Source organism: Acomys minous (genome assembly GCF_964271855.1).
Source record: "Acomys minous genome assembly, chromosome: 3".
NCBI lineage: Eukaryota > Metazoa > Chordata > Mammalia > Rodentia > Muridae > Acomys > Acomys minous.
In genome coordinates this window covers 36730119-36751935 of record NC_140485.1, presented here as the reverse complement: position 1 = coordinate 36751935, position 21817 = coordinate 36730119, and the positions used below count along the sequence as shown (strand labels likewise).

Below are 21817 nucleotides of genomic sequence, written 5' to 3'. Positions count from 1 at the left end.
CTTTGCCTAAAACAGTACAAACAATATTGTTTTAAGACATACATGAAAGTTTACAGAAAGGAGACAATTCTTAAGGACCATTTTGCAACAAATACTAGAAAATCTTGCTTATATATCTGTGTGTATGCTCTTTTTTACACAATCCCAAAACAGTATCAAATTATATGTGTTAATTTTGTAGGTAGAGACACGGAATCAAACGCTTCCGAAGAAGACCATGCAAATTACCAACTGCTAGACAGATATAAATCAGATCTTCTTTTAAAAGCTATAATTAATCAACTATGCTAAATCTGTATTAATGTTAATAAATAATAGACCATTCCTCCATGATTCTGAATAATAACAATATAAAACTTAATTGCAAAATAGTTAAGTATTTGTGTATAATTGTCTTCTAAGAATGTGTATGGTCATCTTGCAGTGAATTTCTATCATAAACAATGAAATACTACATTTCTGTCATTCAAGTAAATTGTTCTAGAACATACAGAAATCGTTTTTAAAAACTATTCTGGAAATTTTCAGAATGAAAAAAAACAATTTAGAGGTAGAATTCAGATTATCAAAAGTTTCAAGCTTTGCAGACCAGTTTGGGGTAATAGTATGTTTTCCTTAGAGAAGCTGGTAATCTCTGGAAAGTACATATATTTGTAGCATATAAGACTCTTATCTACTATTGTGCTTCTATTCCAAATAAATGTGTTACTTAATGTTTTATGACATTTTTTTTGTTCTTATACTTTAGAGTCCCCCCAAAAAGTAAAGGTGAATATAACCCAGATGATAATGACACAACTTTCATTGTTCATCTGCTCTCTTGTTTAACTGCAGACTTCTTACAAAATTAAAGAATAAGACTTAAAATTTTTAAACCACCAGAAAAATTACTTAAGATGGGAGAAAGTGGGTAATGATTTCCCATGATCCAGCTTGAGTATTTTCTATTACAGATCAATATACACACTCTGCCTGTGCTTTGACATGAATAACTGCTGTTCACTAAAAGTTTAAGGTTTGGATTCATCTAAGGTTCACAAGCAAAGACACCCTTTGCTTATTTTTTATGTATGTTTTTATTTTTTTCAAACAATATAGGTAAGTGGCATAATGAGAAAAGAGGTGATAGATAATACATTGCTCCTATGAGGAAACCATAATATTTCAGTACAATATTATGAAGATTAGTTGATAAAATTCAAGATCAGTATTTTTTTTACTTCCAAAAATGAACTACATGCAACTTTCTGAGTTGAATATGCATTGTCTTTTTCTTTGATTACCACATCCACATGTATTTGCAATGGTAGCTCAATAATTAATTTTGTTGAATAAATAAATCTTATGATAAATATTTTTTAACAAAGTATTATAATGCTGGTTTTTACATTTCAATCACAAACCTTTCATTTCTTATATGGTTTTCTGAATAGCTTAACACCAATAAGGTCGAAACATCTACTTTATAGCTTTTAAGCAAATATTTTAATTCAATGATGCCCCAGAAATTACTGATGGAGTCATTTTACATGCTGTTTTTGAAAAATGACAAGATCCTATCTGAATTTTTATACTTAAATTAAATGTAATTCCTATCAGAAAAAAATATAAACCCCATTTCTGTTATGAATTGTCATGATTGCTGATGACACTGGCAGACCATTTCTTATTGGACTAATGGTCAGAAACTTACTTACTGGTGAAACCACAAACATTTTCTAGGCTTTCACATTGATATCTTGCTTGCTCTCTGCACCCTTATAGGAGGAATGTCCTCATACGGCATGTACATAACAATCACGCCTGATGCTTCCCTTCTTGGACAGTTGCACTTGGATCCTTAGCTTTCCCTTCGGGCAGCAATGTTTCTCAAAGTTGACAAAAACTTGTCTTTATATTTAGCCTTTCTATTTCAGGTATAGATGTTAAATTTCAATGTGAATGTCAAATTCAAGTAAATAAATCATTTTCCACATCCTTCTAATTGACTGTTCTTTTTCTTAAGGTTGTTTCTAAAGATACCCTGAATAAAATGTATGAACACTGAATAAAATGTTGGGGGAGAATCAGTCTGTGGTATCAGAATTTGTGCTATTGGGACTTGCTCATTCACAGAGTGTTCAGGCCGTACTCTTCATGATGTTTTTGGTGCTTTACCTACTCATTGTCACTGGAAATATTGCTGTAATGGCCGTAATCACCACGGACCACCATCTCCATTCTCCTATGTACTTCTTCTTGGCCAACCTGTCCTTTATTGATATGTGGCTTTCCTCAGTCACCACTCCTAAAATGATCACAGACTTTCTCAGGGAAAACAAGACCATTTCCTTTGCAGGATGCATGTCTCAGGTCTTCTTCATCCATTGCATTGGTGGAGGAGAGGTGGTGCTCTTGGTGGTTATGGCTTATGATCGTTATGTGGCCATCTGCAAACCACTCCACTACTTCAACATTATGAACTTGAAAAAATGTACTGGGTTGGTGTTGACTTCTTGGTTAACTGGCTTTTTCCATGCCATGAGTCACATGGTAGTAATTGTAGAGCTGCCTTTTTGTGGTCCCAAGGAAATCGATAGTTTTTTCTGTGATATACCACTGATAACCAAGCTAGCCTGTATGGATTCTCATGACTTGGATATTTTAATGAATGCTGACTGTGGTGTCCTGGGTGTGACCTGCTTTATTCTGTTGCTCATATCCTACACGTACATCCTCATCACTGTTCGCCAGAGCTCTAAAGCTGGTGCAAATAAGGCCCTGTCCACGTGCTCTGCCCACATCGCAGTGGTGATGATCTTTTTTGTGCCCTGCATCTTCATCTATGTGTGTCCCCTCAAAATAACCTGGTTCGATAAATTCCTTGCTGTATTTTACTCAGTTTTTACACCTCTCCTAAATCCAGCAATTTATACATTGAGAAATAAAGAAATAGAAAATGCTATGAAAAGATTCATAAATAACTACAAGGATTCCAAAAGAAATTTCTAATAGCCAAAAGTCTGTACTAAATATTTAAAGTAATTGAGACTGGCCTAAATGAAAATTTTAAATTAATAAATTTATTTATATTCAATATTTTACCAACCTACCAATTTAGGTATATGTTTAATATATTTTGAATGGTATAATACTTATTAATCACCAGCAGAATATTGTGAATTAATCACTGGATTAAAAGTATGTATAATACTTCATACATCAATTGTATTCAACCCGTTCTCTCATGTTTTCCATAACAAACAGTGTTTGATTACCAAATATACATTTTTTCTGTGTGAATAATAACTAAGTAAACTTCATTTGAATATATATGTATGTATAAACACTGTCAAGTTTGCACAAAAGCTTTTAAGAACATATATTTTTGAAATAACAATTTGCACTTGCTGAATAATCCTTAAAATCTAGAATAAAAAAAACTTTACCATGGTGATTATGTAGAATGATATTTTCCTTTCTATTCTCTCTATATAGATATTTTTTGTCTCATGCCTATCTGTGCACCACTTGTGTACCTGATGCTTCTGGAGACAAAAAGAGTCTGCAGAGCCTGTAAATAGATTTACAATTCTTTTTGAGCCACCCTCTGATTGATGGACATCAAACATGTTGGTTGAAAAAGCAGCTAATGCTCTCTCTTCAACCCTATAAAAATTTTTAGATGTGCCCTGTATTCTGATTGCAAGTATTCTAATAAATATTTTTGCAATTATGTTCCTCATGTATAAATGTCTATGATTCCTCACAACTTTGTGTTGTTGTGTCTTGATATGGTTTGGTTATTAGGGAAATACTATCTCCTAAAAAGTATAGAAATATTCTTTTATTTTTTTTAGAATACTTTTGGAAAGATTGGTAGTATTTTACTTTCAAATATATGCTAGAATTCTGCAGTTAATCTATCTAGAACACTTTGTTGTTAATAGTAGACGTGTTATTAGTACTTCAATTTTTATTTTATATATGTTTAAATCAATATATTATTGGTTTAGCTTTCATAGATCAGTGTTATATAGAAATCAATTACTTTCTTAGATTTTCTACCTTGGTAAAATATATGTTATAAGGTTTAGAATTATGATGCTGGGTGAGAGGGGATTACATTACTAAGGAATTTTGGGTGGCCTAGTAGCATCTGCTTTCTTTGCAAGGCTCAGTGGTATCTTCCAGACAATATGTAATATGTTTAAACCATGGTCTATAGCTTGGTTAGCCTCAGGAGTAGTGCCAAGGGGAAGGTTGTTGGAGAAGAAAGAATGAGAAGTTACCAGGCAGGTACAAAATAACATTGGGACAAGAGAGGGTTACCTTAGTCGTTTCACCATTTCATTAACTTTTATTATTGCCTCTACTATTTCTTCTAGTTTACTGCTTTTGGAATATTTTTATTCTTATTTTTCCAGACTCTCTAGATACACTGTTAAACTACTTATTTGGTTTATTATTGAGTTATTTGACTTATACCTTTTTATTTATTATTTTTTTTCAGGTTTTTAAAATTAATTTATTCAGATTACATCTCAATTGTTTCCCCATCACTTGTATCCTCCTGTTCCTCCCTCTCTCCCGCCTTGATTTTCAGTTTTTTTTTTCGTTTTTTTTAATACATTTTTATTAATTTATACATATTACATCTCAGTTGTTAGCCCATCCCATGTATCCTCCCATCCCTCCCTTCCTCCCACTTCCCCCCCCCTACTCCTTTCCCCTATGTCTGTGTCTGAGGGGGATCTCCTCCCCCTGAATATGCTCATATTTATTATTTTTAAATGATGTATACATGCATGTGTATATGGTGGATGTGTGTGTGTGGGTGTGTGAAACAGAGAAAGAGAGAGAGAGAGAGAGAGAGAGAGAGAGAGAGAGAGAGAGAGAGAGAGAAGAAAATAAATGGTAGTACAGATGCTAACAAGGTCCAGAAGAAGGCATCAGATCTCCTAGATCTGTGTGCTTTTGAAGAACAGCACATACTCTTAAACCCTAAACCATTTCTACATGTTGAGAAGATACATTTAAAAAGAATAATTTATTTAACTGCTGATAAATGAAATGCTATAAAGTTTTTCCAGATTCTGGTAGGACGCTATCAATAATAAGAGGGAATGTGCTGGAAAAGATCATGAGAGAATGACTTTATGTATGAGTTTTAATTTCTGCTTAATTCATGTCTTATATATATTAAAAATATAATATAGGCCGAAAATACAAGTGGACAAAAAAGATGTATAAGCTGAATTCAGATGGTGTTGTTTTCATATTTGACTTAGAGTTCAAAGCGTGTGTCATAACAAGCCATGTTCCACTACCTGTCTTCAATAAGCCAATTAAAACAGCCAAATTAATAGCTTAAAGCATAAAAGGGAGATTTATTCAATGTGACCACATTGAAAAAGTGAACAAATAGATTCAGGGACTGTCCCACGTTTTAATATAATGTATGTGTTCAGCCTAGGAAGCCAGTAACTGACACAAAGAGACTGAAACGTAATACAAAGCTGCAAGCACTAAGCTGGGTAGAATCTAAACTGATACATTTTTTAACAATAACTAAAGTAAACTACTCTAATCCTCCTAACCCTCATATATCCCAAGCACTGTCCAATCCGATCCTTTGCGGCTACTCCCCTGCAACTCTCTGTCAATTGCCCTCCTTCCTCTCTGTCAACGCCTGGCTTCTCCCCCTCTCCAGGAAGTCCTGCCTTCCCCATCCTGTCCTTCTGCCCAGCTGATGGCTAAACAGTTCTTTATTGACAGTTGTTACACCCACTGGAGACATTCCTCCACAATTTCACTTTTCAGTCTAAAAAAAAAAACTTTTACCTATACATTTATATTATTATACCAATATACAATATACACACAAGAACCACAAAACAATCATTATATTCGTGTTATACTCAAAATGTTTTGGTGTCTTCAACCCCACCAGAGACTTGAGAAGGAATAAAATTAATTACCTAATAGTTTCCAAAATGAAAATAATGAGAGGGACACTTTGATGCCTGAAAAGTCACTCAAAACTTTTTAACACATTGGAGCATCATCTTCAGCCTTCTGGCCCAATATATCTGACAGACATATTTGTGAAGCAGGAACTGTTGAGGACCTGCCTACCTTGTCTTGGCAGAGCTTGGTCATCAATTCCACCTGCAACTAAGTTTGCCCATTTCAGACAGAAATCTGTCTGTGGCACAAAACAAGGACAGTTTTGCCCAGTGGCTGGTTTGCCACATCTGAAGCCATCTCCATAAGGAGGTTACTCAATGCTCACTACCTTCTTTGAGGCAGGCCAATTGTTGCCACTACTCATCCTGTCTCATTTTCAAAGAACCCTCAAAACAATAATAAAATGTTAAAATGCCATATTCTGTAGGTCTCTGAGTTTTTTAAAAACCTTATCTAAATATTTTATCATAGCTATCTATTGAAACTAGGGTGTATATTCTTGTCATAAAATTGAATAGTACAATAAATTAAAAATAAACTTATTTTACATCAATATATAATATTCTATACCAATGAATTAAAAATAGCCTTATGAGTAACAATTAAGGCCTTAAGCTGAAGAGTAGCTTCAATAATCTACCTTTTGTCCTATCATCCCTATTTATCTATATATTCTCAGAGAAAAATCCGTGAGTCCAGTCTTATTCTCCCTCTGAATAAGACCAATAATAACATAACCAATTCTCAATGAAAATAAACATCCATAGCCCAAAACCTTACCCACACACCCCCACTTAAGGGAAATGGGACACTGTTCTCTTTTTAAGGCTTCTTCGGGCTGACTTGGGATGAATAATATCTATGTTAGAGGCCCAAATAAAAATGGGAAAATGGTTAAAGAAGCTTGAGATAGCATTTGTGGTCCAGTCTCTAAATCATGAGAAATTCCAGGTTTAATAAAAGTTCTATGTGGGATAAGAGAAGGGAATTATTGGAGGTTGATTCTGAAGTATTTTGATGCTAATTACTGCTTGATTTATCCATTCCCCCAATTGTCCCTTGCCTGTTTGACCAATAAAGGGCCATCACACCTGGGCAGGGCAAACGAGATAGGCATGGTAGGAATCAGAGAGAATCTTCAGGAGGAGGAGAGACTGGAGGAGAAGAGCAGGAAGGAGGGGCCAACACCATGAGTTAGGCAGAAAGAAGCATGTGGCTGTGTGGATGGAGATTTTGTCCAAAGATCATTAGCAAATATTTGGGATTGTGGATGGGAGGTATCTCAATAGAAATTATGAGAAGCAGATGCTATGAATTGGGACAGGATATGGGATATCTACCTTAATATGGCAGGTAGTTTAGGGGATTAGTATCTGCCTTGCCCTAGGTTAACTAAGGCTGTTTTTAAAATATAACAGATCTTTGTCATGGTGTGATTGCTATCGGGTAAGAAAATGCCACTGTAATAATAATTACAGGCCTGATAATAAATATTATTAGGCCATACTTCTAAAATAACCACAACAATATCTTCCAAACAATATATAACATGTTTAAACAATGTCCAAGGCTATGCTAGGCCCCAGAAGTGTTGGCAAGGTGAATGTCATTGTTAAGAGAGAAAGAGTGAGAAGTAGTCAGGCAGGAACAAAATGACATTGGGACAAGGAGGTATTATCTTAGATATTTCACCATTTAATTAACTTCTGTTTTTATTTATATTATTTCCTCCAGCGTACTACTTTTGAAATTGGTTTATTTGTGTTTTTCCCAAACTCTCTAAGTGCTAAACTATTTATTTGAGCTCTTTTCAGGGTTCTTTTTTAAAGTCTTATTTTTATTATCTTAATAGTGTGTGTGTGTGTGTATGTGTGTCTGTGTGTGTCTGTGTCTGTGTCTATATGTGTACATGTGAGAGCAGGGGCTCACTAGTCCCAGAATAAGGTATCAGACATCTGGAGCTGTGTAATACTGAAAAAACAGTGATTATGCTTAAATACTGAGCCATCTCTACATGTCTAGAAGATAAATTTTAAAAATATAATTTGTTCAACTCGAGAAAAATAAAATGTTATAAAGTCTTTCCAGAATCTGGCAGTATATTATTAGTGAGAAAAGGGGATGTGCTAGAAAAGAAAATTCATGAAAAATGACTTTATATATGATATATTTTTATTAAGTTCATGTCTTATAAATTCAAAATATAATATTAGGCAAAAAGACAAGTTGAGAAAAGACCTCAAAATTAAATAAATTGATTTGATATTTGACTTAGAGTTCAAGGCATATGTCATAATAAGCCAGTTTCTACTACCTGTACTCAATAAGCTAATTAAAAGTGGCAAATTAATAGTAGAGAGCATCTAAGTAGCCCATTTTTAGGCAGATTCTGTTTGTGGCAGGAACAAGGACATTTTGCCCAGTGGCTATTTTGCCACCTTTGAAGTCATGGTCATAAGGAGGCTCTTTGATGCTCTTCACCTTCTTTGAGGTTGGCTGGGTGTTGTCAGGAGTTAATTTGTCTTGTTGTTGAAGAAATGTAGGATTGTAAGAACAGCTTTAAATGCCATATTCTGTGTGTCTCCTAGGCTTTTGAAGACCTTATTCAACCATTTTACCTCATGTGTTGATAGAGTCATATCTATCTGTTAGACTTGGGTTATATAATCTTGTGTTAAAATCTGCCAAGTATTTGACATGCCCATGATTTGTATCAATATACTAAATTCTATAGCTATGACTTAGACATAACCTTCATTATAAGTAACAACTAAAGCCTTGAGTTAAGGAGTAGGTTCAATCATCTAGCTTTTGTTCTGTCCTCCCTCTATGTGGGCCAGAAAGATGAAGATGAGGCTCCAATGCTACAAAGTGTTTTGGGTGACTGGTCAGCCAGTAAACTGTCTTAAGTCAATTTGTACATTTTGGAAGCTGCTAACCCATACTGCTGGTTCACTCAGTAATTTAAGTTTTATTCCTTCTCAAGTCTCTGAGGGGCATTTAAGACAAGATAGTATAGTTTTACAACCAAGCTTTGTTGTTTAGGGGACAAGATCATTTTAGATCAAGATAAAGAAGTTAAGCTATTAGAGTTGATATAGGATAAATATTGAATCTAATTTGGAAATTTAGACCCAACAAGACAGGAAAAACAGTTGCTTCAATCGAGCCTAATGCAGATGGCCAAGGCACTATGAATGTAACATGTATAGAATTCATTATTCTCATGATTGCTACATGGTTCTCCCTCCTTATGTAGTTTGTCTTATACATGTGTAATAAAATTTAAAAAAAAAAAGAAAAAAGAAAAGAAATAGTACAGAGCAGACCCACAACTCCAGCTGCTTTTCAAGAAGGAGGCCATACAGCCACCAGAAACCTCAGGTAAGATCCAGTCCTATGGTCACCAACTCCTCTTAAAGCACACGAAACAGCCATAAACTATATAGCATCCCCTGGGCTCCATATTACAGCCCCAAACGTCAGCAAAATTCTGCTTTCCTAGAGACAAAGTTGGACCTAGGGATGCCAAGAGTCGTGCAGGCCACAAAATTCCCTGCAGAGATACCCAGAGTAATTCCACACAGAGAATCTTCAGGTCTTACTATTCATAATATTTTTGATGTTTAATCTGCTCATTGTGTCTAGAAATATTGTCGTCATGGTCTTACAATCTTCATTTCCCCATGTACTTCTTTTTGGCCAATGGGTCCATTGTTGATAATTTTTGGGTTTTTTTTGTTGTTGTTCAGTCACCACTCCTAAGATGATCATAGATATTCTCAGGAAAAATACTATTTGCTTAGTAGGCTGTACACACCAGGTCTTCTCTTCCCACTGTATTGCTGCTGGAGAAATGGTACTGTTGGTAGTAATGGCTTACGACCACTATGTGTCCATCTGCAAACCACTCCACTATTTCACCATTATGAACCTGAAAAGTTATACTGAGCTAGTGGTGACTTCCTACACCATTGGCTTTGTCCATTCCATGAGTCAATCATCTTGTGGCAGTTTTGCAGCTAACTCTCTGTAGCCAATTAGAAATTGTCAGTTTCACGTGTGACATACCACTGGCAATCAACTTAGCCTGCATGGGTTCCTGTGATTTCAATACTTTAGAAAATACTAACTGTGGAGCTGTGGGTGTAACCTGCTTTATTCTGTTGCTCATATCTAAACATACATTCTTTTAACTGTTCACCCAGAGTGCTAAAGCTAGTGAATCTAAGGCTTTGTCCATGTACATTGCCCATATCACAGTGGTGATAATTATTTTGGGACCTATGTCTTCATCTGTGTGGCCCCTCAAAATCACCTATTTGAACATTTTTTCCCTGTATTTAACTCTGGCTTAGAACATCTCCTAAATGTTCTGCTCATTGTGTCTAGAGCATTTATACACTGATAAATAAAGAAGTGAGAAATTATAGAGTGATTAAAAAGCTATTTCATAAATGGCAAAGTAAACACATAATGCCAAGAAAACCCACTAAAATATTTAAAATTCACATTTCACTAAATAATGAGAGTTTGAAATCTTGTCAATATTTGTATGTACATTATATACAGTTTTTGATATATACTAGGGTTAATATAATTTTGTATATAATATAACCTTTTAAAGATTTAAAATGTTGTAAATTGTTTCAGAAAATTTATACAAATTACCAATCCCCATGAAAAATATTATTGAACTGGTTCTTAAATTATCTACTATAATATGAAGAACTTAAATGCATTTATCAAACTATTAGACAAAATTTTTTGTAAAACTGACTTAATATTTCTCTAAAAACATCATAAAATTAATAATCATAATCTACCTAAACATAAATCACAAACCTTTACTTCCTCTTTGTAATATGGCAACATTATTTTTTTTACCTTATTCCAAGTTTCTCCTAAAACAGTAAAGGGGAATTAGAAAAATTGAAAAAGAATAAAACAAGTTATAAACTGCACACTAAATAGCAATGTCATTTACTTACTGTTGATATTATTAACTTAATTAAAATGAAACATCTTTCAAAACAAAGATAATGCCTATTTTCTCAATGATCAGGGTTCTACAAATTAAAATTTATGCTTTAAATTGTTGTTTATTGTTTCAATAAAATCATGAATATAACCTTTCTGAGAGTGTCCACAATCTCCCTTGCTAAATATTTAATAAACAATTTTATAAAATTATTGTATCATTACAATACAAACATGTATTTTGAATTAAATATTAAACATTATCTTTGACATTTCAAATATTCCTAAAATTATCATTTGTATAATAATTCATCATAATAATATATAATATATCTCTTATTTTTCAAGTGGTAGATTGAAATGCAGTGATAAGCCCTTCCCCCATGCACTCCATTCTTGGCCGATAGCCTAGCCTGCATCTGCAGAGTCCTGCTGCCACCTAGGACAGCCAGGTGAGAGTCATACAACCCCACTTTCTGCCTACTGGGTACTTCTGGGCAAGTTCAATAGCAAATAAGCTGCTCTCTGTATCCTGTGCACTCCATCTTCCAGACCACAACCCTATCTGAATTTCCAGAGGCTGGCTGACATCAGGGACCACCAAGCCACAATTGGTCCACCACACACTCTGTCCAGTAATCGCCCTAAAATGGTCCCAACAGAGGTAAACTGACCCTTCTCCCTGCCTCTTCATTTTCTATCCCACAACTTATCTGGAGGCCTGCTAACACTAGAGACAAGCAGACAGCCAAAGGCCAGTGTAAAAGCACAATCAACAAGAGCAGGGCAATATTTTACCATCAGATCCCAGCTATCTTGCTACAAAATCCAAGGATATCCTAGCACAGCTGATACACAAGAAAATGACCTGAAATCCAATCTTATAAAGATGACAGAGACCATGAAAGAAGATAAAGTAAATCCCTTAAAGAAATACAGGAAAAAATAATCAAACAGGTGATGTAAATTAATAAAAATAATTCAAGACCTGTAAATGGAAGAGAAGCAATAGAGAAAACACAAACTGAGGGAATCCTGGAAATTGAAGCCCTAGGTAAGAGAACAGAGACTACATATGCAAGAATCACCAGTGGAAGGGAGAGTCTCAGGCATAGAAGATACGATAAAGGAATTTGATAAAGAAATTGTTGAATCCAAAAAGTTTTAAATACAAGCATCCAGGAAATTTGGAACATCATGAAAAAAAACACCAAAAAATAATAGGAATAGAAGAAGGAGAAGATTCCCAGCTCAAAGGCCCAGAAAATACTTTCAACAAAATCATGGAGAAAAAAAATGTAAGAAAGAGATACCTTATAGAACACCAAATAAATTGGACCAAAAGAGAAAATTTTCCTGCCTCATAATGCCAGTGGCCAAAGGTCTGTGGATAATTACCAGAACCCAGCTCTTGGCCTGTTACCTTGAGAAACAGGATGTTGAGATAAGATCACCAGATGGGTTACAGGAAATTACTTAGGACACCTGGTGCCTTGACAGCCTGCAGTTAAACTGCCATGACAACCTGCTCACGTAAATCTCCTGATTTCCTCACTGCTTACCCTTTATAAACTATAATGTGAAAAATAAGTTTGAGAGCTTGATCAGAACCCAGACTTGCTCTCCTTCCTCATGTCTCCTGTCCCCCCACTCGTCCACCCCCTCCACAGTACCCATTGAAGACCCTGTGGGCTGGGGCATTATAATAATAAAAATACCAAATATAAAGAACAAAGAAAGAATAATGAACTTCACAATGAAAAAGGCCAAGTAACATATAAAGGCATACCTAAGTACAATTATGCCAGATATCTCAACACAGACTTTTACTAAAAGCCTGAGGCGCCTGGGCAGATGTCTTCCACAAATGCCACACCAGACTCTTATAACAAGCAAAAAATTCAATCAGCGTAGATGGAGAAAGCAAGATTTTCCATTACAAAGTCAAATGTAAACAATGTCTATACACAAATCTAACCCTACAGAACATACTGGAAAGAAAAATTCCAACACAAGAATTTTGACTACTGAAGAAACCACAGGAAATAATTACTTCACACCAGAAAAAAATAAGACAAAGAAACACACACACACACACACACACACACACACAGCCACCACAACCATCAAAATAACAAGGATTAAAAATCATGAGTCAGGAGGAGATCCCAGATGGCAGTACCAATAACACAGCATCTGATCAGCAGGGCAACCATAACTACCAAGCGACCTAAAGACCAAACTGAGAGCTACAAAACACCAGTGCTGCTGATTCCCAGGTAAGAGAGGTTCACACTGTATGGAGCATGGGTGGGTCTGACCCTGGGCCACACAATTAATCCACAGAAAAGTCTGTGGCGGCAAACCACATTAGCTGCCATCCTGAAAAGGACTGTGAGACGACATCCATGCATCTTTGGGCTCAGATCTCTCTCTCTCTCTACCCCCCTGCTGTTTACCAGCCTGGCCTAGCTGGGACACAGAGCAGATAAGCAGAACCCTGCCATCAGGAGAATGACTGTTGAGCACCAGAGCAGCTTTAGGCTCAGACTGTTCTCCACTCACCAGCTGCATACCAGCCTGGCTCATATGGGACACATAGCGGATAGGCAGAGTTCTGCCATCTCAAGAAAGACTGTGGAGAACTAGAGCAGTTCTGGGCTTGGATCTGTCTTCATTGCCAGCAGCTTACTGGCCTGGCCATCTAGGACACAGAGAAGACAGGCAGAAGAAGACCTGAGTCTAGCACAGGCCATAATCCAGATAGCTACAATCTCAAGAAAGACTGTGGGCCACCCAAGTATCTTTGGGCTCTGTTCTCTCTGCCCAACAACTGCTTACCTCTCTGGCCTATCTGAGACACAAAGTCGATAGGCAGACCCCTGCCATCTCGAGAAGGAATTGGGGCACTTGAACAACTTTGGTCTTGGAAATCTCTTAGCCTGCTCCTCTCCTGCCTGACCCAACTAGGATACAGACAGAGAACCCAGGAGAACTGAGCTGGGTTTAGGCTTTTATATCCATTGTACACCATCCAGAGGAGGCCTCTGGGGAGACCTAGCAAACAACCTCCAGCATGGAGTTCTTGTTTCTTGATCCTAAACTGAGTGGCCCATGTGGGGCACAAACAGTGACCCCATTGGAGGAATCTTTAGGCATTCTAACATAAGAGACAACCAGATGGCTAGAGGCCAGGACAAGAAGACAAGCAACAAAATCAGAGCTATATGACACCATCAGAATGCAGTGATCCTACCACAGCAAATTCTGGAGATATGAACACCCATGAAGCACAGGAGAAGATTTTCAATCTGATGTGATGAAAATGATAGAAGCCTTGAAGGAGAAAAATAAATCCCTTAAAGAAATACAGGAAAATACATTCAAATAGATGAAGGAATTGAATAAATCCTATGAAGAATTACAGGAGCAGTCAATCAAATGGGAGAAAGAAATTTAAAAAATAATAAAACTACTCAAGATCTAAAGCGGAAATTAGAAGCAAAAAAGAAAAGAAAACACAATCTGAAACAATCTTAGAGTTGGGAAACATACTAAAGAGAACAAGGACCATAGACACAAGCAACATGAACAGAATACAAGAAATAGAAGAGAGAATCTCAAGTATGGAAGATACATTTGGAATTTATCAATACATCAATCAAAGACAATGTAAAAACTAAAAAGTTCCTGACACAAAACACTCAGGAAATCTGGGACACTATAAAAATGCCAAACAAGAATAATAGGAATAAAGAAGACTCCCAGCTCCAAGGCTCAGAAAACATTTTCAACAAAATCATGGAAGAATAACTTCCACCACCTAAAGAAATAAATGCCCCTAAACAGGAATTCATTTAAAATGGCATTTTTTAGACATGCTAAGGCCACAGCACATATGAGCTCACATTAGTTTGCCCCATGAATAAATACCCTCAAACAATCAAGCCAGACAAACTTGATTCATGGTTTGGGAAGGCAAACTCCTAGGTAAGGAGATGCTAACAAGTGATAGCTTCCAAGGGAGGGACAAATGTTTTCTTCAATGATGCAGTTCCTGAAAGACTGTTCATACTTCACTAGATAGATGTGCACCTAGGCACATACAGACAGCATGAAGTAGGAGCAACAGGTTTTTTTTAAAGAAGTATAGCATGTCAAATTGGGAAGAAATGGTGGTAGAGGTGATAGTCCAGGAATGAAGAGCAGGCAAAGGGGGTTGGTTTCTCAAAATACATTACATACATAAAAAAATACTGTGAATTGGAATCATATAGTAAAACCTCTTCAAAATGAATTTAATAATTTCTCCAAATGTTAAAGCAGTAATTTCTTTTTAGATATTCTCGTAGATGAATTTATTAACATACACACGGTATTGTGAACATTTCTTCTTACCAGAATTCCTCACAACAGAAAAAAATGTAGGTTACAGAAATATACATCATCAAATGAATGAGAAGGCAAAAGTTTTAACAACATTCTTCAATAAAGAACCCTATTTGCTCAAGGATATACAAGTTGCACGGCTCCCCACTAGGACAACAAAAGAACACTCAAGGTCTATCTCCATAGCACATAAATATAGGTACAGAAGAAATGTATAAGTCCCAATAGTTTAGAAAGCTGTGTTACATACCTTCACATAATATGCTGCCATACTGTACCAGGAAATAAGACATTTTTTCAGAACTCTGATGAAAATGCAGACAAAGAACAGAACTTGGAGCAGTTTTCTGGTTTGTAGCAATGGATTTCAGTATGAAGCAAACGTCGAGACTTCAGCAGAGGTAGAGTAACAGAAACTGAAGTGCAAAAATCTTTGGTAATTCTTACCCCAATCATACATACCATGGAAAATCTGGACAGACCACAAAAAGGTTGCAATAGAATTTAGTGCAGAATCATGAGAGAACTAAAGTAAGCACAGGCAATAGGCCCTTACTTGTCTAGGAAGACTGTATAGAGAAATAGCACCATCTAACTCATTTTGTTTGTCATTTTGTATTCATGCACATATATATAATATGTTTTATTGTAATATATATCATACAATAAAATATTGTATAATAATATATATTGTAATATATTGTAACACATACATATTACATATTATATGTGTGCATGAATATATAATATTAATATATTGTAGTATAAATAAATATAACACTATAACATATTTACATATTATGTATGCTATATAATTATGTAAATAAATATAATAATATATAACATAATATATAATATGTTATATATTCTTTTACAGTAGTTTTTTGAAACTAGCATACAAATAGCTTGGTGGGAGAGACACAGTAGATGGTGGAAGGGTACAAGTAGAGGTGGAAATGGTATAAAAACAAGATTCTGATATATGAAATTCACAAAATATTTTTTAATTTAAAAAATTGAAATGAATCACATAACAGACACTGTTAATGTGCTAATGTGGCAAAGAACTTGATACTAGATAGGTTATGGGCCTAAGCAGAACCTGATATATTATTCTACTAAACGAACAAAACCAGAAGCTGGTGAAAACAGTTTCAGAGACCCACAACCAACACTAGGCAGAGACTGGAGAATCTTATGGAAGAGGGGGAAAAAGTATTTAAAGAGACAGAGAAGTCAAGGACACCACAAGAAAACCCACCAAGCAGAGAACATCCATGGGACTGACCCATCCACGCCCCATATATAAGAGTTGTGAAACGTGCTTTTCATGTGGGACCCCTAACAGCAGGAGCAGATGCCGTCTCTGACTCTGTTGCCTGGGTTTGGATCACTTTAACCTACCTGGAAAATCTTGTCTAGCCTCAATAGAAGAAGATGTGCCCAGTCCTATTATAACTTGATATGCCAAAGTGGGTTGATATCCATGGGAGGTCTCCTATTCTCTGAGGAAAAAAGGACGAGTATAGGAGAAAGGGAGAGGAAGTGATAGGGAGGGATTGGAAGGAGAGGAGAAAGGGGAAGTCCCAATCAAGATGTTAGTTATTCATTAATGAAAAAAGTCAATAGGGCTTAATAACTTGACATTCATTCCTGGTACTATCATACAGATTCAACTATCAGAGTGAAATGCACCAACCAAGGGAACAAGATTGGCTGCCAATTTAACCCGACCTTGTCATGCACTGGGAAACTGCATTCTCAGCATGGCTCTGTTCTAGTCATATCTCACACTGTCCAGCACGTGGCCTCTTGTCAGTATAAAGAAATTTTATTCACTTAGAGGAAATAGATTCAATAGCATATCAGGATATCAAGAAAATTCTCCTTGGTTCTCTTTGATCAAATGAATAATTTTGAGAAACAGACTGATGTTCTCAGTACCGGGATGACTAATAAGAATGCCTCTACAATTTCACAGATAATTGGCACTTGGTATCATTGTTAACAGAGAAATTCCTGAGAGATGCCCAAGAATATTATTTCCAGGGTTTGAAGAAAACATAAGAAATCAATTCACCCTTGGGACAACTTCAGACAGGGAATATAGAGCAGGCTTAGAGGATGTGCTTCCAAGACATTGCATCTGTCTGAAATGGATGGCTTCCCGAGCACACATCACGGGGAAGAAAATATAATCAAGGAGAAAAATAGGAGTTTGGCAAGTCATCTCATCTCTCTGTCATTCCAGGATGAATCTTGAAATATATGTAGGTATTTCTTCTACAAATTCCATAATATACAGGCTTGAGCTTGTTTTCTTTATCATCTGTTATTTTTAGAAGAAAATTAAATGATTTAATTATCTTTCAAGCCACCAGAATTTTCTGTGAGTTAACATCAGCTCACACACCACAATACAAAGCATCAGTGTGTTAGTGTCTGCCTCAGAACATCCTATCCAGTGATAAGTATGAGCAGCATCCAGATAACATTATATAAAATTCCCTATGTCTTAACCAGGAACAATGTGATCATAGAGTGCACAATAGATAAAATAATGTTCAGCTCTAAAATAGGAGGAAATAGTCAAGAGAGTAGGAAGAGGCAATATTATTGTTCATTTCAGAAATCAGATAGAGCAGTCAACCAGCACACAATATGTTAGGAGGAATGAGAGTAAAATTTAAAGGCACCAGGATCTACCACATAGTTTCTACTCATGCAAATAATTCTGATTCTAAACACAAATATGGATGCTATTACAGATTTTAGAAATTTAATAACAAAATAATCTAAATGGAAAAATCTTTAGTCAAAGAAACGAATAAATACTTGGTTTAAATGATCCTAACAGATTATGTAGTATGTTTACCTTTCCTTTACTTTTTTAGTGTTATTGATCTAAAAACCATCAAGTTAGTACTTTCAATTAGAATAGCCACAAAGTTAGAGGCAAGAATTCCAGATGAAGTAATAGAACATTCTAATGAATCTATGCCCTCTAAAATACATATAGCACTAGTGAGAAACAAAGGAAGTATTCTAGGAAACAGGCAGGATGGCCAAACTATTGTTTTCAGACATGAATGAAACTTTACAGAAAGAAGACAATTCTTATGAATCATTTTTCTTCAAATACTATAAAATCTTGCAGATTCCTCTGTGTGTTTTTTTACATCTTTCCAATACAGTATCAACTTACATGTCTTAATTATGTAGGTAAAGAAACAGAAACAAACACTTCTTAGAAAAGCCCATACATATTATTAACAGGTATATAGATATAAGTCAAACCTTATGTATTTAAATACTGATGTTTAATCTACTAACTGCACTAAACCTGAGTTAATATTAATAGATTAATATGACCATTCTTGCATGTATCTGAATAACAACAATATACAATTTATTTTAAAGCTGTTATATTTGTATTGTCTATTAGTCTTCTAAGAATGTCTATGGTCAACCTGCAGCAAATTTCTATCTTAAAAAATGAAATACTAAATTTTTCCTCATCTATGAACATATACAGGGGGAGGTAATCCCCCTCAGGAACAGTCATAGGGGAGGGGAATAAGGGGAAAATGGGAGGGAGGGAAGAATGGGAGGATACAAGGGATGGGATAACCATTGAGATGTAACAAGAATAAATTAATAAAGTAAAAAAAACAAAACAAAACAAAAACTAAGTAAGTTGTTCTAGAAGAGCATAATACAAGACTCTTAACCACTCTCATGCTTTTATACCAAATAAATGTGTTACCTAATGTTTTGGAACACTCTTTTCATCCTTACTCTTTGGGACCTCACAAAAAGGAAAGGGCAATATAACCCTGATGATAATGACAGAGCTTTCATTTTTCAGATGCTTTCTTTTTTAATTGCAGAATTCTCACAAAATTAAAGAATAAGACCTAAAATTTTAAATCAGTGGTTAAATTACTGAAGATGGAAAAAATGGGCAATGATTTCCCACCACCTAGATTGAGTATTTTCTATTATAGATCAATAGAAGCACTCTGCCTGTGCTTTGAGGTGGATAACTGCTGTTCACTGAAAGTTGAACATTAAGATTCATCCAAGGTTAATAATCAAAGACACACTTTGCTTTCATGTTTATGTAATTTGTTCTTTTAAACAATATAGATGACCTATAGGTAAGTGACATATTGAGAAAACAGATGATAGATATATGACACATAATATATTCTTCCTGTAAGGAAACCACAATATTTCAGTATAATATTCTGAAGATTAACTGATAAAACTCAAGATCAGTATTTTTTTAATTCCAATATTAAACTAAATGTAACTTGCAGAGTTCAGCTTTGAATATGTGTTGCATTCTTCTTTGATTACCACATCCACATGTATTTGCAGTAGTAGTTCAATAATCAGTTTAGCTGAATAAATAAATTCTATGGTAAAATTTTGTTAATAAAATATTGTGATTGTGTTCCAACATTGCATTTTTATATGGTATTCTGTATGACTTACAAGCAACAAGGTCATAACATCTACTTTGTAGCTCTAAGCAAATATTTTAATTGAACACCATCACAGAAATTACTGTTAGAGTCATTATACATGCTGTTAAAAAATGACAGGATCCTATCCTAACTTTTATACTGAAAGTAAATGTAATTCCTATAAGGAAAAAAAAGTATAAACCACATATCTTGGGAATTGTCATAATTGCTGGTGATCCGTCCAATATCTTATTAGACTAATAGTCAGAAACTCACTGGTGAAACCACACAAATCTCTAGATTTTCAAATTGCTCTCTTCCTCACTGCCTTCTTGCAAGAGAAATGTTCTGACATGCCATGTGAAAAACACTCACATCTGATGTTTATCTTCTTGCGGAGTTGTTCTTGGCTCATTGGCTTTCACTTTAGGAAGTGATGTTTTCTCAACATTGGCAAAGAATTGTTTTTCCATTTATGCTTTTCTATATTGAATGTAGATGTTAAACTGTCAATGTGAATGTTGGGTTTAACTAGTTAGTAATTGTCCACATCTCTCTAATTGATGTTTCTTTCCTTGTAGTTTTGTTTCTGAGGACACATGAGTAAAATGGATGGAAGGAATCAGTCCATGGTATCAGAATTTGTGCTTTTGGGACTTGCCCACTCACAAAGTATTCAAGTCTTACTCTTCATGATGTTTCTGACTCTTTATCTGCTCATTGTGTCTGGAAATATTATCATCATGGTCTTAATAACCAGTGACCCCCATCTACATTCCCCTATGTACTTCTTGTTAGCAAACCTATCTTTTGTTGATATGTGGCTTTCCTCAGTCACCACTCCAAAAATGATCACAGATTTTCTCAGAGAAAACAGGACCATCTCCTTTGCAGGGTGCATGTCTCAAGTCTTCTTTGCCCATTGCATTGCTGCAGGGGAGATGGTGCTTTTGGTAGTAATGGCTTATGACCGTTATGTGGCCATCTGTAAACCACTCCACTATTTCACTATTATGAACCTGAAAAGATGCACTGGGCTGGTGTTGACTTCCTGGATCATTGGCTTTACCCATGCCATGAGTCACCTGGTAGTGATTGTGGAGCTTCCTTTTTGTGGTCCCAAGGAAATCGATAGTTTTTTCTGTGATATGCCACTGATAATCAAGCTAGCCTGTATGGATTCTCATGACTTGGATATTTTAATGAATGCTGACTGTGGTGTTGTGGGTGTGACCTGCTTTATTCTTTTGCTCATATCCTACACGTACATCCTCATCACTGTTAGCCAGAGCTCTAAAGCTGGTGCAAATAAGGCCCTGTCCACGTGCTCTGCCCACATCACAGTGGTGATGATCTTTTTTGTGCCCTGCATCTTCATCTATGTATGGCCTCTCAAAATCACATGGTTGGATAAATTTCTTGCTGTATTTTACTCAATTTTTACACCTCTCCTAAATCCAGCAATTTATACATTGAGAAATAAAGAGATGAAAAATGCTATGAAAAGATTCATAAATAACTACATGGATTCCAAAGGAAATTTCTAATAATCAGAAATCTGAACCAAATACTTCCAGTAATTGAGACTGGCCTAACAGAAAAACATTTAATTAATTTATTTATTAATTCATTCATATTACATCTTAATTGTTATCCCATCCCTTCTACCCTCCCATTCCTCACCGCCTCCCACTTTCACCCTATTCCCCTCCCCTATGACTGTGACTGAGGGGGATTTCCTCCCCCTGTATATGATCATAGGGTATAAAGTCTCTTCTTGGTAGTTTGCTGTCCTTCCCCTGAGAGCCACCGGGCCTCCTTATCAAGGGGATGTGGTTAAATATGTGTCACCAGAGTTCATTTGAAAGTCAGTCCCTACTCTTCACTCATCTGCAGAGAATGACCTGTCCCTTGGCTAGATCTGAGTAGGAGTTCAATGTTTACTGCACATATTGTCCTTGATTGGTGCCATCCAAACTGACTTTCAAATGAACTCTGGTGCCTCATATTTGACCATGTCCCCTGGA

The 21817-nt window shown here is 35.7% G+C and overlaps 2 protein-coding genes across 2 annotated transcripts; both read left to right on the top strand.

Annotated features, from left to right (window-relative positions):
* Positions 1–2052: 2052 nt before the first annotated feature.
* LOC311593336 (olfactory receptor 4K3-like) lies at positions 2053–2991 on the top strand (the record flags this gene model as incomplete). Its single annotated transcript, XM_084774542.1, has 1 exon — positions 2053–2991. The coding sequence occupies one exon, from the start codon at positions 2053–2055 to the stop codon at positions 2989–2991; it is 939 nt and encodes a 312-aa protein (XP_084630668.1).
* A 17398-nt stretch (positions 2992–20389) lies between these two features.
* LOC311593335 (olfactory receptor 4K3-like) lies at positions 20390–21337 on the top strand (the record flags this gene model as incomplete). The annotated part of the gene is made up of 1 exon (XM_084774541.1): positions 20390–21337. The coding sequence occupies one exon, from the start codon at positions 20390–20392 to the stop codon at positions 21335–21337; it is 948 nt and encodes a 315-aa protein (XP_084630667.1).
* Positions 21338–21817: the final 480 nt, after the last annotated feature.